We start from the raw sequence: 17,339 nt of genomic DNA, 5'->3' as shown, positions 1-17,339 counted from the left end.
CACCATACATACCTTGTAATGCTCGTGTGGCATACTGGTTTACACCAGTCCTTCAGCCTGCAATATACCTGCAAGTGCACACATGTGTTTTCTAGATATTGTATAAAGGAGAAAATTTAAAAAAATATATCATGCATTTGAAGCAAAAGATGGTAGTGTTTGTGATGGTCATTAATACTTGACAAAATTCATTTCCAGTCTTGGACCACTCTTAAAGAATGCAGGGACAAGATTTATCTAGAAATTCTATTGCACCAAGGAGCCAAAATTGTCCCTTCCTGGTTTTATCCTACAGCTTTGCCAGACTTTCAGATTCTGTACCCCAAAACTATTGAGCACCTGGACAACATGATCAAGATCTTGGACTTGATTCAGTGCTTCTGAGATCTCCAAGGCAGGGAATAGAGGAATGATGTAGTCATGGTATCCCAAGTTGACCAGTCTAGGACTAATCACAGAATCACAGAATCGCTGAGGTTGGAAGGGACCTCTGGAGATCATCTAGTCCAACTCCCCTGCTCAAGCAGGGTCACCTAGAGCACGTTGCACAGGATCATGTCCAGGCGTGTTTTGAATATCTCCAGAGAAGGAGACTCCACAACCTCTCCGGGCAACTTGTTCCAGTGCTCTGTCACCCTCACAGTGAAGAAGTTTTTCCTCATGTTCAGATGGAACTGTCTGTGTTTCAGTTTGTGCCCGTTGCCTTGCGTCCTGTTGCTGGGCACCACTGAAAAGAGTCTGGTCCCATCCTCTTGACACCCTCCCTTCAGATACTTGTACACATTGTTAAGATCTCCTCTCAGCCTTCTCTTCTCCAGGCTAAACAGGCCAAGCTCTCTCAGTCTTTCCTCATAAGAGAGATGCTCCAGTCCCCTAATCATCTGCGTAGCCCTTCGCTGGACTTGCTCCAGTAGTGCCACATCCCTCTTGTACTGGGGAGCCCAGAACTGGACACAGTACTCCAGATGTGGCCTCCCCAGGGCTGAGTAGAGGGGGAGAATCACCTCCCTCGACCTGCTGGCAACACTCTTCCTGATGCACCCCAGGATACCATTGGCCTTCTTGGCCACAAGGGCACATTGCTGCCTCATGCTTAACTTGGTGTCCACCAGCACTCCCAGGTCCTTCTCGGCAGAGCTGCTTTCCAGCAGGTCGACCCCCAACCTGTACTGGTGCATGGGGTTATTCCTCCCCAGGTGCAGGACCCTGCACTTGCCTTTGTTGAACTTCATGAGGTTCCTCTCTGCCCACCTCTCCAGCCTGTCCAGGTCTCTCTGAATAGCAGCACAGCCCTCTGGCGTATCCGCCACTCCTCCCAGTTTTGTATCGTCAGAAAACTTGCTGAGGGTGCACTCTGTTCCTTCATCCAGGTCACTGATGAAGAAGTTGAACAAGACTGGACCCAGGACTGACCCCTGGGGGACACTGCTAGCTACAGGCCTCCAACTAGACTCTGCGCCGCTGATCACAACTCTCTGAGCTCTGCCATTCAGTCAGTTCTCAGTCCACCTCACTGTCCACTCATCTAGCCCACACTTCCTGCGCTTACCTATGAGGATGCTATGGGAGACAGTGTCAAAAGCCTTGCTGAAGTCAAGGTAGACAACATCCCCTGCTCTCCCCTCATCTACCCAGCCAGTCATTCCATCATAGAAGGCTATCGGATTGGTTAGGCATGATTTCCCCTTGGTGAAGCCATGCTGACTACTCCTGATCACTTTCTTGTCCTCCACATGCTTGGAGATGGCCTCCAGGATGAGCTGCTCCATCACCTTTCCAGGGATGGAGGTGAGACTGACTGGCCTGTAGTTCCCTGGGTCCTCCTTCTTGCCCTTTTTGAAGACTGGGGTGACATTGGCTTTCTTCCAGTCCTCAGGCACCTCTCCTGTTCTCCATGACCTTTCAAAGATGATGGAGAGTGGCTTAGCAATAACGTCTGCCAACTACCTCAGCACTCATGGGTGCATCCCATCGGGGCCCATGGATTTGTGGGTGTCAAGTTTGCCTAAATGGTCTCTAACCCGATCCTCCTCGACCAAGGGAAAGTCTTCCTTTCTCCAGACTTTCTCTCTTGCCTCCAGGGTCTGGGGTTCCTGAGGGCTGGCCTGAGCAGTAAAGACTGAAGCAAAGGAGGCATTCAGTAACTCTGCCTTCTCTGCATCCTTCGTCACCAGGGCACCCACCTCATTCAGCAAAGGGCCCACATTTTCCCTAGTCTTCCTCTTGCTACTGATGTATTTGAAGAAGCCCTTCTTGTTGTCCTTGACATCTCTAGCCAGATTTAATTCCAAACGGGCCTTAGCCTTCCTCTTCACATCCCTGCATACTCTAACAACATTCCTATATTCCTCCCAAGCGGCCTGTCCCCCTTTCCACTTTCTGTATACTTCCTTCTTCTGGTTGAGTTTTGCCAGGAGCTCCTTGCTCATTCATGCAGCTCTCCTACCTCCTTTGCTTGACTTCCTACTCATAGGGATGCACCGCTCTTGAGCCTGGAGGAAGTGATGTTTGAATATTAACCAGCTCTCTTGAAGGCCCCTTCCTTCTAGGGCCCTAACCCATGGGATTCCTCCAAGTAGGTCCCTGAAGAGGCCAAAGTTTGCTCTCCTGAAGTCCAGGGTTGCGATCGTACTTAGTGCCCTGCCTCCTCCTCGCAGGATCCTGAACTCCACCATCTCAAGTGATCTCTAAGTGATAGAAAGTACTGAAAATTGTGTATGAAAGTCATTTTTGCTCCTAACGATATTGCCTGTGATGCAAAAGGTAAAGTGCATCACATATCCAGAGCAGAACCAAATAAGAACATAGATGTCTGTCTAGCTGCATACACTGGGAAGAAACAAAAATGAAAACCTGTCATACAACATACCAAACTTCAAACATCATCCCAAGAACATCACATGTTATATGTGCTATAACATCCCAGACTGAGACAGAAGGTGTAAAAGGACTCAGACATGCTTCTGCATTGTAGATTCACTGAGACAGGATATAATTTAGTTTCACTGAATGGGACAACAACTCATGAATTGCTGAGAGAACTTACAGTGGAGAGACCATCTCCAGAGGTGTTGGAAAGCCAAATGGTCTTTCTAACACGAAAAAGTAGAAGGATGTCTTGTTCAACTTTAGTAATGTGTTAAAAAAATTAAAGCTAAAGAATTTAATTTTTTCCTGAGTGCTTCTCTTTTAACTTTTGTTAACTATATTGCTTCTGCTTAGCAATTATTAGGAAATGTGTGGTCCCTTGTAGTAATTGCTGAACAGAGTCAAGACTCCTGTATTTGATTATAGATATGGTAAAGACCACTTGCTTATACTTCTGTGTGATTCCCAGCACTAGGCTTATGAATATGTTATAAATTTTATTCATGTGTAAAACCACGTAACAGCGATTTTCTCACAAAAATTGTGCAAGTGCCCAGCTCACTGTTAGTCATTATAGTAATCCCTGGAATGCATTCGTTAAAAGCATGAATGTGTGTGGCTTTTTCCCTTTTAAGTGGTCTAGTAGTGCTTCAAAAGAAAGCATAAGGATTACATTAGCCCGTATAATGAGAATGTTATAATTCTAAGTGGCATCTTTAGGAAGAGGAAGCAAAGCCATCAGGAGGTAGCTACAGCGTAAGAGGATGTGAAAGCATGGCAACTGCAAGGAGATGTGGTTTTCATTGCTGTTGCACTGTGGGAAGCATCTCATTCAATAAGTTGTCTGATGTCTTTGCTTGGAAACTTTTGAACCTGTAGGCTTTTGGGGGAAAGGGGCTTGAAGAGCACTGTTTTTGCTTACAAATGAAAAAAAATTGTACAGTTCTTTCTGAATAAAGTAAGATGCTTAAATGAAGTTGACAATACAGTAACAGACCATCAAGACACAAAATCAATCAGTCTGGCTCTGGACAGTCTTATTCTGCTATTCTGTGTTTCAGATGTTTGTGAGAGGTATTCATGATTTTCAATTTGTTCTTACTAATGGGCCTTCAAAAGGAAGTTTGGAAAGTGTTTGGAAAGTGTAACTTTCTCTTTGATAGTGCAGAGAGAGACTATTCATGAGACCTAAGAGAAAATTTTTTGAAAGGACAGAAGCGTCTTGCATGGCAAGGAGTGATGTGTTTGGTCTTTCAGTCTTCTGTGTGGAGTGGCAGCAATACCTGTGTCAGAAACCTCTTGACGTTTCCTGAGGAAAAGTTTGTCCTTCCAAGCAGAACAGCAGCAGTATTTTGTCTCTGTATAAGACAGTAAAAAGATCAGAAGAAAAGATAGCTTTCACAAATATGTCTGGTGGTGATTTATCTACTTCCAAACAGATTGAGTAAGGGAGAGACAGCACTGACATTTAGTGTGGATTGTGGCACCAGTTACAACTTCCGTGAAGCACTTTTTTCTTGACCCTCAACAAAACCATCATGTTAGTTTCAAGAGACTTATTTGTTCTTTTCCTTTCCTTTTCATTTGTTCCTTTCCTTTCAGCTCTATGACTCATTTTCCCCCAAGAGGCTGGCAAGGTGGCTATACTGTTGACAAAAGAAGATACAAAGAGTAACAAATTTGCTCTCTGTTTTAAAAATGGTAGTTTGCATACCATTGTTTTGTTGAGGACACTTCTTTAAATGTCACATAGATAAACTAATCAATTTATATTTTGGTTATAGTCAGTTTGCACAAAATGACTGTTTCCTTCCCCCTCATACAGCAAAATGGTCTATTGTATGAAAGAATTAACTTAGTACTCCCCAACACCACTTAGCATCATGTCATGGCCCAGTAATGGGGTACAAAACTAGTCTGGTCCCATGGAGTACCCATGGAGTACTATTTGGGATACCTTTTATAATTTATCCCATCAGTCAAAGTCTTTGGTCTCTTGTTTAGTAGGAGAGCTTTCTGTGGGCAGTCCATCTGTCTTCCTACTGCTGACCCTCTGCAAACAACCTGTTTCCCTGCTCAACCCCATTTCTTACCCAGTCCTCTCCTCTCTTGCCTTTCGGCTGTCTGTTTTTTGCTACAGAAAAAGGAGACAGCGAAGCAGGGAATCTTCTGCTCAGGAAATCTGTCACTGTTCTTTTAGAACTATGTACCATCACCAGTCTGGTGAGCAGTGACGAAGGGAGGAAAATGACAACAATAATTTGGGAAGTCGAGAGAGGCAACTACATGCTGACATTGGCAAGATGTAACCTTCTTTAACTTGGATAAGACTTAAGCAAAATCAGCTCAGTGAAGCTGAAGGAGATGTTGCCAGTAGGAGAAGGAGTGGAATTGGGAAAATAGATACTATGCACACTGTGATTATTATTTAGCCTGTAAGAAAGCATGAAAAATGCTAGACATAAAACATGTAAGAGGACGCCAGCCTCAAAAAGATAGCTATTTCCTGACAAAAATGTTAAAAAAAAAAAATTAAAGCTAGAAAACAGATGAAGAGTGGAGGAGCTCTACATCCTTACCTGGATGGAGGCCTTAGAAAATACTATTGCAAGAGAGCATTGGAATGAAATTGAACAAATTCTTTACAACATTAAAGAAATAAATGTGTTTTATATATAGTACAGTAATGAGTTATTCTGAATATGGACTGTCATATGTTGGGGAGGAGGGCTAGTGTCAAAATGGACTTAAGTTTTGATTTATAATGTCAATTCTAAGCCTGCTGGGATAGGCCCTCTTCTTTCAAATATTCCTAGACAACATCCTATATCCTCTCCCTTAAAAATCAGAAGTGTGCTAGCTCAGTGAGTAGCATTTAACTTTTGAACTCAGTCCTCTCCTCAGCCTCAAATACTGTAAGTGTAGTACTGAAAAGACAAAGGTGAAAATGTAATGGTAACTGCTACATATACAAAGGATGGTGTATTTTTATTATTTTTAGATAGTATACTTGACTGATGGATAATGGTAGGCTGATTTCCTGTCTGACAAATGTTCCAAGATTTGTCTCTGCACAATTTTTTAATCAAATGTATAAATCAAAATTCAAGTACATGAAAGCATGTCAGACAGTGTCCTTCATCGTCTTCTAAAGTTGCCTAATGTTATGCAATGAAGGGAGATTACATCGGGGAGAAAGACATGGGCTAAAGAGAAAAGGTGGGATTTGAAATAAGTGCACAAGGTCAGTGAGATAAAACTGTACTAAAAAAGAAGGGAGTTTAATATGGCATTAGTTGTAGGGCAGATTTTCTACATTGAAAAGTAACCCTTTGAGGACCAAGACATCCATGCTAAAGAGCAAAGAGGAAAAAAAAAACAAGTCCACAAGACAGGTTTGAGAAAGTCTTTGGTGGGTTGTGATACTAAGGTCAGTTTGCTGTAGACCTTTACATGAATAAGAGTCAACTCAGAACAGTACTGTCCCACTGAATTGCTGAACCCAAAAGTGCAGGAAGTTCAACAGCACTGGTATTTTGGCACTGGGAACAAATGTTAACAGCTTTACCAAGCAGAGGGAGATCATGGGTATTTTCTATTCCGTTCAGTATAATTTACAGTCTTTTTACTTGCTCTTGTGTGCATGTGGGGAACTATACTTAGAACACCTACAATAAATACAAACACCCACAAAAAGCCATGAGACAGGGTCTGTAAATTTTGATTCATTCTCAATATTTTTGGTACTTCCTGTCAAGTGCTGACCTCACCCATTTTAATGAATACATAATAGAATGTTATATGTAAACTAGAATTGCAATACTCATAGCTTGTATATTTTCTCAGAAGTGTTTTCTGGAATGTCCATTTACAGTTTTTACAGTTCTACTACTTACGGAAAAGGTTTGTTTTGACTTGACCTGACTCTTTTCATGTAGGATCAGAACTGTCTGCTAAATATCCAGGTCAGAACTTTCAGTTACTGACTTCAGTTAAAGAAAGTGCTTTATTTACATGTTCAAATCATCCTTCAGACTTGCAGATTTTATTCGTGCTTTTGTTTCTTGGCAAGAGGGATTCATTTCTTTTATGACAGTGCATTTAGAGATATAAAGAAGATTTAAGAATATTTGTTTTTGTAGCTGGAATGAGACAGTGGGAAGTAACTTTGAGGGAGAAAAGAAGAATGTTCTTTTTGGCGGAAACACAAGGTCAGCATCAGTAGTCGAAGCTCTACCCCACCATTCCTGCACATTGCAACAGCTGCCTCAGTTCTTCTGTCCGTGAAATGAGAGTGCTAATATTTCTGTACCTTGGAAGAATTTTATAAAGATGATTGTATGACACTTTGTTTCATAAATGAAGAAAACTAAAATGATTGAAACTTTCCTTAACATATCTTATTCTAAGTATGGCCACTTGTCAATCAAAAGCTGATAGTCTATCAGATGAGTCTCCAACCCTGTCTGTGTCCCTTCCTGCATAAAGTACTGACCACTTCTACGCAGAGACAGCACTCTGGTTCCCACCTTGCACACAGAACCACACTCATGCATGGCAAGTAAGTATTTTTTTAATTGAGCAATTTATGTCTAATTATTAGAAATGACTCTGTTAACTACCAGAAATTATTATGTATAATTCTTCTATGACAGTCTTTTGTGATTCTTAATAATACAGTCTCTAATTGCAGTTTTCACAGACTATCCATGTATCTTCATGTAGCTAAGTACTACCTCCTCCTGCTCCAGGTGTTCTCACTTCAGCTGGTGCCCTGCAGTGTGATCCTGCAAACACATCTATGCCTGATCCAAGGCCCGTTTTAGTCTGCAGGAGTTTTACCATTCAATTCAATGGACTTTGAAACAGGCAGAGTGAATAGAGCACTGTTGGTTCTGTTATTTGCAGTATTAATTTATTAGAAAAAAGTCACATGCACAAGATGAGGTTAAACTAAGCCAACAAGTTATTTCTGTAAGAGCAGAGGAAAGAAAACGATTTGATATTTTCAGGATAAAGAAATGTTATGGAGATTTTTATTTTTAGTTCTGAGAAGTCCTTTTTGCATAATTTACTCCAGTGTGGAAGGATTTTGTTTCAGCCTAAACAAGATTCATAATAAAGAAAACATGTTGCTTCTCAGAGACAGTATGATAAGATAGAGTTTCAGTTCCCATCCAAGTGATTATTTGGCACAAGCACTTAAAATGAGAGAGGAAGGGTCAGGTCAAAAAAAGACATACAAGTGGCTGGTAGAAAGGTCTGTGGCTGACTCTATTTACAGGTTTCTCGTAGGTAGAGAGCAGTTCATTGTGCTAGTCAGTGTTTGTGCTGGTGTGCAGATGGAAACATAATGAAATGCAGAGAGATTCTTTTTTTTCTTTTTCTGGAGCAGAGACGAAGCTTTGGCAGCCAGTATTGCAGTATGTGACATTCACTAATAAAGGACCCATTGGGCAAAGCCAATGGCCGCTGTATTGTGGAGCAGGTGATTAGCATCTCTCTTGAAGAAGCACTTCATGTTTTATGCCAGGCTACAGCTGTTTTCTTTTTATGTTTGTTCTATATGCAGATGTTGCTATGAGGAAAGAAGTCAGCAATGACTGATGTGGAGCCTGTGGTCACAGATTTTGCAGCATCAGGAAGGGCAGGCCGCCGCAATGCCTTACCAGATATTCTGGGCTCTCCTGCTGGTGCTGGGACTTCAGACCTGCCACACAAACTGGCCAAGCTCTCTGTTTCAGAAGGTAATGCCTGCACATTCACAAACCAAATGTTTTTATGCAGTCATCCTTTGCTTTCTCCTTAAGACTTATACAACGGAGCAGTTTTGTTGACAATACTAATATTTCTTTTTTTCATTTAGATTAAATTCAGCATTGCAAAGCAGCTATCACTTTTACATCCTAATGAGACAGGTTAATTTTATTCCAGACTGTCTGCAATATCCACCCTCAGATTCAATGTTGAGTAGGCTGGAGAACAGGTGTTGGGAACTGAACTCCAGTTCCACTGAACAAGAGACAGCAGTGTTACACTGCTGGGCAGCTTGTTAAACCATCATTCTAACTATAAATTAGAGTCTTCTTCTGCACTAAGATTACTTAGCACAAGACAGAAAGCTATGTTGTTAATCCCATTACAGCTGTCATACTAACTCAGGCATATAAATTAAGAGTAGCCTAGGGGCTGCACTGACTTTTACCTGCTATTATGCTTCTAACATTGCCAGCTGAGAGCAGTGTCATATTTCACAGTGCCCAGGTCTTTCCATTAGTTTGATAAAGTGTTGTGGTGATTAACCTAGGTCCAATCTACACTAGCTTTACATTGAGTTCTTTTTACTTTCAGGGGCATTTTTAGATATGACTCTGTCCACTGCTCAAAGAAACTGGATCAAAAGAAAATTTGGTCTCTAATGCCTATGAAGTGAGAATTATAGGCTGACCCTTCATATGTGTTGCCCCTACTTCAGGTTCTGATTTGGAAATAACTTTTTCTTCTCATGCTGTCACTGTTGCTGCTCTGAAAAATGCCACTGCAACTGGTCCTCCCACTTCTGACAGCAGTGATGATGTGAGGGCAGCACGGGCAGACGCAGAGTGGATGACCCGGGAATCCGAACTGGAAGTAGGTTATAGGAGGGATTCCCAGGCTGCAAAGGTGCATTTCCTGTTCATATGTGGGTCTGCTGCAGATCAGTTACTCGAAGCAATTACAGGATGTTGAGTACAGCTTCTTAAAGCATCATAAATGTTGGGAGGGATTACATATTACTTAGATTACAAGTTGTTCTTTCTTGCTTTCATCATTTCATTTATATTCATGTCTCTGTGATTCTGTAACCCAAAGCCATCATGGGCCCATCAAAGGGCTGCTGGCTACTGGAAGAGGGCAGACAGAAATAGCACTTCCAGGAGGAGTGAGAAGGTACTGACTCACCACCTGCTGGCTTGAACCTAAGAAAGGGAGGAAAATAAGAATTGCAATGGGTGCTGGAGGGAGGCAATATTGTTGCAAAGGGAAAGGGCAAAGATTTAGGAAGGAGAGAGGGAGACAGAGGGAGATATAAAGTGAAAAAGGGAAAGACAACACAGATGGTCAGATATGCTCAGGTATGGGGCTACAGAGCAGGTAGTAAGGGTGACTGTGGGAATCTGGGAGAACAGGTGGGAAGGACAGTGGGTGCTGTGTCAGAGTCCATGCAAGGTAGTGCTCAGCCCTGTTATCCAGAGGCAGTGAAGCCAAGTTCAAATATCTTGGCTTTGAGGAGAGATTCTCCCTAGGAACTTAAAAAATATATCCCTACAGATTTTCTCATTGTGCATGTGACTGGAGCACTGAAAATCCATTCCAAATTATAGAGAATCTCTTACATTTAATGTTTTGATTTTCAAATATTATGTTTTTCAGTTTCCAAATAGCTCTTTCACCTGGCATAGGTTGTACACAGTGACCAAGGGTCAGATTCCAGCAGGAGAGAACTGTTTCCCTTCCCAAAAGGGAAAGTAGATTGGAATTGAGATTGTTATTAGTGTCAAGGACTGTGGAAGTAAAGCTCTTAAATTAAGCACTCCAACCCACTGAAATATTCATTGCTGTATTACATATAACTAACCTTTGTATTGTTTAAAGCAGTGAACCTTGAGGGAGATGCATGTAACCATGTTAAACAAAGCACAACAGAGAAAACAGCTGTTGATAAGTTCTTTATGTTTGTTTCATTTTGGCCTCTGGAAAGTTTAGTTGAAAAGAATATAGTTTTTAACTCATGGAAAATTTCTGTCTTCAATCTTTTTTCCCCCCTAGATAAAAATAAACATGAAAGAGTGAAAGTCTTGTTAAAAGAAATGTTACAGCACAGCATAAAACATGTACTTAGCCTTCCAGAGAGAATAACCCTCCTCTCCTGGTGCCCATTCAATGCATTATGAAGAAGAAATAAAACACAGCTACTGTTTTAGCAAAATGTACTGATGGTTTTTTTACAAATACAAAGACCAGCATTGGATTTGAAGAACAATTAAGAGCATGGAATTATCTTTTGCTTTTGTCACTGGCACATAGCTGTACCAGAGCATGTCTGGAAGGAGTATCTGTTATCAGCAATTTGCAGTAGTGATAATAGAAGTGAATACAGGATACAGGTCAGCCCACTGTGACTATTGGGCACTGCTCAGGTGCTTTTTTGGTTGGGAACTGGGAATTCCACAAGTATCAAATGGGGATCATAGCCCCATTTTGTTGTAAGTTAAACTTCCAATGAGACAGCAATCAAGACTTCAACAAAATGGAAGGAAAGTTTGGAGAGTCAAATACTGTGACTGGGAAACAGTCTGTGAAATATTTGTGGTTTTAACAGGCAACTGTTTTGCCTGTTCATGGTTGTAACAATAAGTTGTTTAAAAAAAAAAAAAGGAAAGTTGTTTCCAGCTCAGACCACAGAGGTTGGAGGTTGGATAAATGAGAAAAGTGGAGGAAGAATGAAACATGTAGTTTGAAACATGTTATATAAAGTATGCCTTATATTTTTCTGCTCTCAAAGATTTAGTTAAGGTTGTGGGAAATGATGTGGAGTACTCTCTCCATCTTGGTTCAGACTGAACTAATGCTCATTGGATCATACATTTCCTTTCTTGCTGAGATGTCACTGTATTAGTGAAAGATTAGGAACAGGATATGCTAATATCTTTTGGCTGGCATAAAAGAGGAGACTGCATATATTCTTTATGAATATACACAGATCTTAGCTGTGTGATATAAATTGCTGTGTACTATAAAAGCCACACCAAATTAATGTTCTCATTGTGAGTTACAGGAGAGATTTTGGCACCAGCTATTTATCTCAGAGCTTAAATCCAAAATTAAGATCTTCTGTGTCCTGTCTGCCTCTGCTAAGTTTTGCAGGCCTTAGACTTTCCAAATGTGATCCTGTGGGATGCCACAGTGGAGTGACATTGAACAATTTTTTGGTATCACTGGTGATCTGAAGGTTACAGAGGAGTCTGCAAGAAGTTTGGCAGCAAAGAGGTTATACTGGCCTCCCACATTTGGTAATCCCACTGTAGGGGGCTGTTCTGCCAGTAAATTCTATTGTTGCCTGAATTTTTCTAAATGACTATAACTTTCTAGATCTTGATACACTCAGCAGCTTGGCACCTGCTGCACATGTATGTACTACCAAGTGTGAGATTACATTTCCTCCAAGAAACTATGTTTTCCTCTATCCTATCTACAAGGCTGTGCTTATATTAGACATCCAACCCCACACAGAACCAGCTAATAAAGAAGATTGTTCTATCTCCCTTTCCCCAAAAGAGCAGTGCTGCCTAATTTTGAAGGCTTTCAAATAACTCAGCTCTTAATTTCCACCACTTTCAAAGGACTCTGAAGGCTCCAGACCTCTGTGGAGGCTTGCAACATAAAGCTGTTATTGCTGAGAGCTTTATCTGATGAATTGTGTGCAGCGGTATATATTTGCTGTGGTATGTAGAGACCAAGATATATAACTCTTTTGCCTGTTCATGATATTTATGGCAAGTCTCTGGGGAAAATTGTTGAAAATGTACCCCTTAGAGTATGAATATTAAGGTGGGTAAGACCTGGAAGACAGCACAACTGGATACACTGAGCAAACCCTTCCTTGCCACCAAAAGCCACAGACTGTCACACTTGGGTACACAAACTGTTTTGATAGCATTGGTAATGCCATGTGGTACTTGAAGGTAATGTGAAAATGGTTATGCTTTTTAAGGAAAACAAGGCAAAATTAGTTGTCATTTCTCAGTGGGAGAACTTGAGCATCACAAGTGACAGCATGGAACTCTATTCATCTGACAACCACTCGTGCCAGGGCGCTTTCACTTACCAGTCCTGTAAACATTCCAGTCCAATCTATGGAAGAGTGAACTTCCAAATCAGAAGAACAAAAATCCCTTCAGCTTGTGAAGGCAAGGTGAATTCTCCTAGGCATTTCATGGTAAAGAAGGCCTGCCAGATAATAACTGGCATCTTCACATGCTGTAATGTTATCTACCTGAAATGAAGCAATGCTCAGAGAAATGACTTTGAAAATGACCCAGAAAAAAAAAATACTAAAAAGTAATCTCCAATCTGATTCTTACAGCCAAATGCACATTGATCAGCACGTGCAAGGAGCAGGCAAATAAGCATCAATAGGAAATTGCTTTTGGAAGATGCCTGTGCAAGTTCTTTATCTTTTGGTTTAATCTTTCTAAAGCACCTATCAGTGTGGTAATAAAGAGCCAATCCAAACAGCAATGATCAGTAAACCCAAATATTTGGCTGCAATTAACATGCTGTGTGAATGTGTGTGGTGTATATATTTTATTCTGTCTTTTTTAGATGAAGGAACAGAGGGTGGAGAAGTATCATCATCCAAAGGCTCGCTGGAAAGTCAAGAGTCAGGAGGAAAAAGCAGTGATTCCTAACACCTAAGGACTGCTGAATTAATGAAACCCATCAACAGACTTTCTAGTTTCCCTGTGTCACCAGTTCTGAAGTGTGGTAGCAACTGTAGCAACACAGACAACATTTTACAGCACACACGTACCTAGATGATATTAACATGGAACTAATGTTTTTTTCTACAATGTTCTACAAATCTAAATGGGATGAGAACTATAGAATGTATCTGTTGCTTGGGATTTTTTAATAGTTGTAGTATTCATCCTAACCAATCTTTCTTAATTCTTAATTTTCCAAAATAACTTCTTTCTCTCTAACACAGAGGTATATTCACTCTTCACCTTAAGATGATATTAAGCATATATTAGATTACAGACATCTATCTGTAATTTATTTCCTGAGATTTTTGTTCTCTTTAGGGATATACAGAAATATAAAAAAATATATATTTTTTTTCTCTACTCCTCCTGATTCCAAAAGGTTTTGTATTACTACTTAATCTACCAGTGTATGTTTTTAAACTCTCTTGCATTTATTCAATTATGGCAGACCATCTCAGTTCTCCCACTCCCAGCAGTCTTGCTGCTTCTGTCATTTCTGTTCTCAGGCTTAATACTGTAGCTGTTCATGTGTATTTACAATAAAATAGCCACATCTGTAAGTGATTAAAACTGCTTAATCTCACTGTGGGAGCTATCCTCTTTTCTGCCTTCTGTTGAATCTTTGATGTCTGTCCTTTATGACAAGAAAAGACTCAAAACCCCATAGTTTATAACATTTTTATTTCACCTGGTTTTTGGTTTATTGTTTGCTGACGATGGAGATGTTTCAATCATTGTTATTTTTACAAAGATGTTTTTAAACAAAGAGTTTTTCCCTCTGCTAAAGGCCTTGATTTGTTATGGAGGTCATGCTGCTGAAAATACTCAGCATTCATCCCTTTGTTGCAGGAGACCTAAGTAAGATTCATGTACAGACCTGCACCTTTACTGCGGTCTGAGGCAGCAGCTTCCTGAAACCTAACCAACACTGACAGTGGGGTCCTTTCATTTGGCCACCCAGTCTCTCCGCTGGATTGTAGCCAGATGGAGGAAGCATCTCTGATAGGTACATTCCATATCCCACCTATAGTCCATCTATAAAGAACTTGTGTATTTACAGCTGGGAGGCAGCTTGTAAGAGGCCTCTCTGCACAGCTACCATTAATACTATGCATTTACGCATGGGCTGTCTTTTGTGGACCATTCAGTAAAGGATAGATTTCATCCAGCTGAACAGACCATCAATTCCCACCTCTTATCTTTATTCATTCAACAAGTGCAACATCCCAGAGTTACTTTCAAGTTTAAAAAGGTCAAGTAGCCTACTCTACTGGAACAAAACAGGTGGCATAGGAGGACTGAGAGACTGAACTAACTGACACAGGAGGACCAGAGTTGAAAACCATAGTGGAGAGGGATTCAGTGTATCTGTGCTACACACTCTTTTTGTGGGTTCCAGTCCCACTGTCAGTCCTTTATTGCACCTTGGTACGTAAACTTGTTCAAATTTAAGCAGTTATTATGATCCCATGGAAATATAGTAGTTGAATATTACTGAAACAGAATTCTGTATGTGCTTTAAGTGGCACATATGCTAAAGTGCTCTTCTGGGTCATGGCCTATATTGAAATCTCCTCTTTTTCACAGTTGCAGCACTGGATATATTTAGAATCTTCTCTTACAATCTATTGACACTGAAATTTGGGTTACAGGAATTGACGTTTAAACAAGTATTTTGACTAGCCTAAAATGCTTTGAAGTTGTTTTCTATTAAAATCCCAATCATGTGAACCAGTTGGATTTAGCAAATTATTCATGTACTTTACTGTGTATAAAAATCATTCCACAGCTATATATATATGGAGTTAACTGTTCACAGACTTAGAGCTTAGAACCTTAATCAGGGTGCTCAACACTCTGCAAAATTGGTACTTACTTTGTACTTGAGCTGTATGAATGTGTCTTTGAGAAAAAAACTGCACAGAAAGAATTTTAAGAGAAAATTAGGAAAGCTGCATAGGAAGCAGAAACAAACAGGAAGGTTTTAAATGCAACTCAATTCAAGGCAGGATGAACATATTTGATCTATAATATGTTGGGATTGCAAATGATTGCTTCAGTCAGTTCTCATTTGTCCGAGTATTATGTGGCTGCAGAGTAACCAAGTTACAAATGCAGAAATACTCCTTTTTTGCCATATGCATGGACAGTTTGTGTCTAGCAGAGATTATTAGCCTAGGCTGTGTGAGAGTGCTCTTTTGTAGTTCAGATATAGAAGAAAAATAGCTACTTATGGCTAGGATTTCAGCCTAGCCATAAGGCTAGGAATTGAGCCTTCCCAGTTCTGAGCCAGCTGTGTATTTCTGACAAGTATACCCAGAACTACAAACACTGGTTAGTGTGAAAGACACTGTACAGCATAAACTTTGGTCCAGAAGAATTTATTAGTTCTGGCTTGTTCTTGACTCAGCCAGACAGGAGTTAGCTAGCTCCTTTAGAACTGTTTGGGAGTCTCTATGCCATGCTCTCCAGAAGTCTGGGGTTTGGCAGGGTTTAAGCAAAGCAAAAATTTGGGCCAGCTCTGGTTTATTTTCTTGTTATATGTTGAAGATAGATAACAAGTCCTGCTGAACTTTGGCTGAGCCTGTAAACTCAAACTGTAAATTCAGTTCTTCTGTACATGTTTCCCACTGAACAAGTTTATCCAGTTTTTACCATTATTCAGGATATACCAGACTCCCATTAGATCATGTAACAGAGAATTAATGGTAGTGTATTCTCTTAATTCACACAGTAACAAAAGTTATGGTCCTGAATCAGCAGAATATTTAAAAACATGCTTAACTTGAAATGCAGAATAGTCTCACTGAAGTCAGTAGGACTCTTCAGGATCTAAAATTGGGTACATACTTAATTACCTTGATAAATTACAGCAGCAAATGTCCATTATGGCTAATCTAGTATTATAATGCATTAATCCCAATTTCCATTCCAGCAAGTGTGGCATCTTTTTCATTAGCATACGACACTATTCTGGCCATCTGTAGAGTAAAAAACAATTATTTTAGTACCAATAAAAAAGATAACTTTGCTGTCTTCAAATTTTAGAACTTAATGAAGCAATTTATTCATTTTCAGCCACTCTGCGTATTAAAAAGAAGAGCAGGAAAAAAACTCTGTAACCTTCTTGTGCATATAAAATAATTTGAGCATATAGAAAATTGTCCTCAAACTTTTTCCGATGTCATTAAGAAGGTAATCTTCTTTGGGTCAGCCCTTCATCAGAAAATCCATATAATAGATGGATAAACATGCTAAGGCAAGTGTTTTGTTGTTAAAAATCAAGAAAGTTCAATTTATTTTCTGAAAGGCAATAAAGGAGCAATTAGATTTTGGGGTGAGGGACTGATTATTAGCATGTCCAAATTTAGAAAGATTAAGATGAGTAATTAAATTATTTTTTAAAATGAAACTTATTTGTCCTGATTCCTCAAATTACTATCTCCATCTGTGCTGTAGGCTATCATATTGGTATAATATTGCATAGGCTGAGCTTAAAAAAGAGGTGTTGAATGAAATGGGTGGCAAAACATTTGCAGTTTGCATGGTGGTATATTTTAAAAGAGATTCCCAAATCATTGGTATTACTGCTATCTATAGGCCAGATGCAAATGCCTTGAAGACAAAGTTTATTTCACACTAAGTATAGTGTGAGTTGTATCTAAATTTATTTTTAATTTGGGCATTACTGAATATACAGAAAATTCGTCCAGCTCAGGAGGCCCCTCAGCACAAATGTTTGAAGGCAAGGAGACTACTCAGTGGAAACTTCATGTATGTTTGTATTGTCCAAGACATGATATTTGCTGATATGGACCTATGGTCTGACCCATACTGGCCACTCTTGTGGAGCTTTCATCTCTAGGTCTTAACAGAGCAATAATGACATTAATCACACCTTTTACATACATAACGTTTCCAAACTGGGCCTAGCAGAAAAAA

General features: G+C 40.1%; 1 protein-coding gene across 3 annotated transcripts in view; it reads left to right on the top strand.

Moving 5' to 3' along the window:
- Positions 1 to 13,980, top strand: part of PKIB (cAMP-dependent protein kinase inhibitor beta) — a 64,040-nt gene extending 50,060 nt beyond the window's left edge. Inside the window, exons 2-4 of one of the 3 annotated variants that reach the window (XM_013959162.2) lie at positions 7,357 to 7,429; positions 8,441 to 8,615; positions 13,234 to 13,980. In XM_013959162.2, coding sequence (XP_013814616.1) covers positions 8,468 to 8,615; positions 13,234 to 13,319 — 234 coding nt within the window. In that variant the 5' untranslated portion in view covers positions 7,357 to 7,429; positions 8,441 to 8,467 and the 3' untranslated portion in view covers positions 13,320 to 13,980. Of the gene's footprint in view, positions 1 to 7,278; positions 7,430 to 8,440; positions 8,616 to 13,233 lie in introns of all 3 variants that reach the window. The other 2 variants (XM_013959161.2, XM_013959163.2) reach the window with 2 other exon arrangements.
- Positions 13,981 to 17,339: the final 3,359 nt, after the last annotated feature.

Source organism: Apteryx mantelli, chromosome 3, assembly GCF_036417845.1.
Source record: "Apteryx mantelli isolate bAptMan1 chromosome 3, bAptMan1.hap1, whole genome shotgun sequence".
Classification (NCBI taxonomy): Eukaryota; Metazoa; Chordata; class Aves; order Apterygiformes; family Apterygidae; genus Apteryx; species Apteryx mantelli.
Note: the sequence above shows the minus strand (reverse complement) of the source record. Positions and strands in the feature narration are given on the sequence as shown.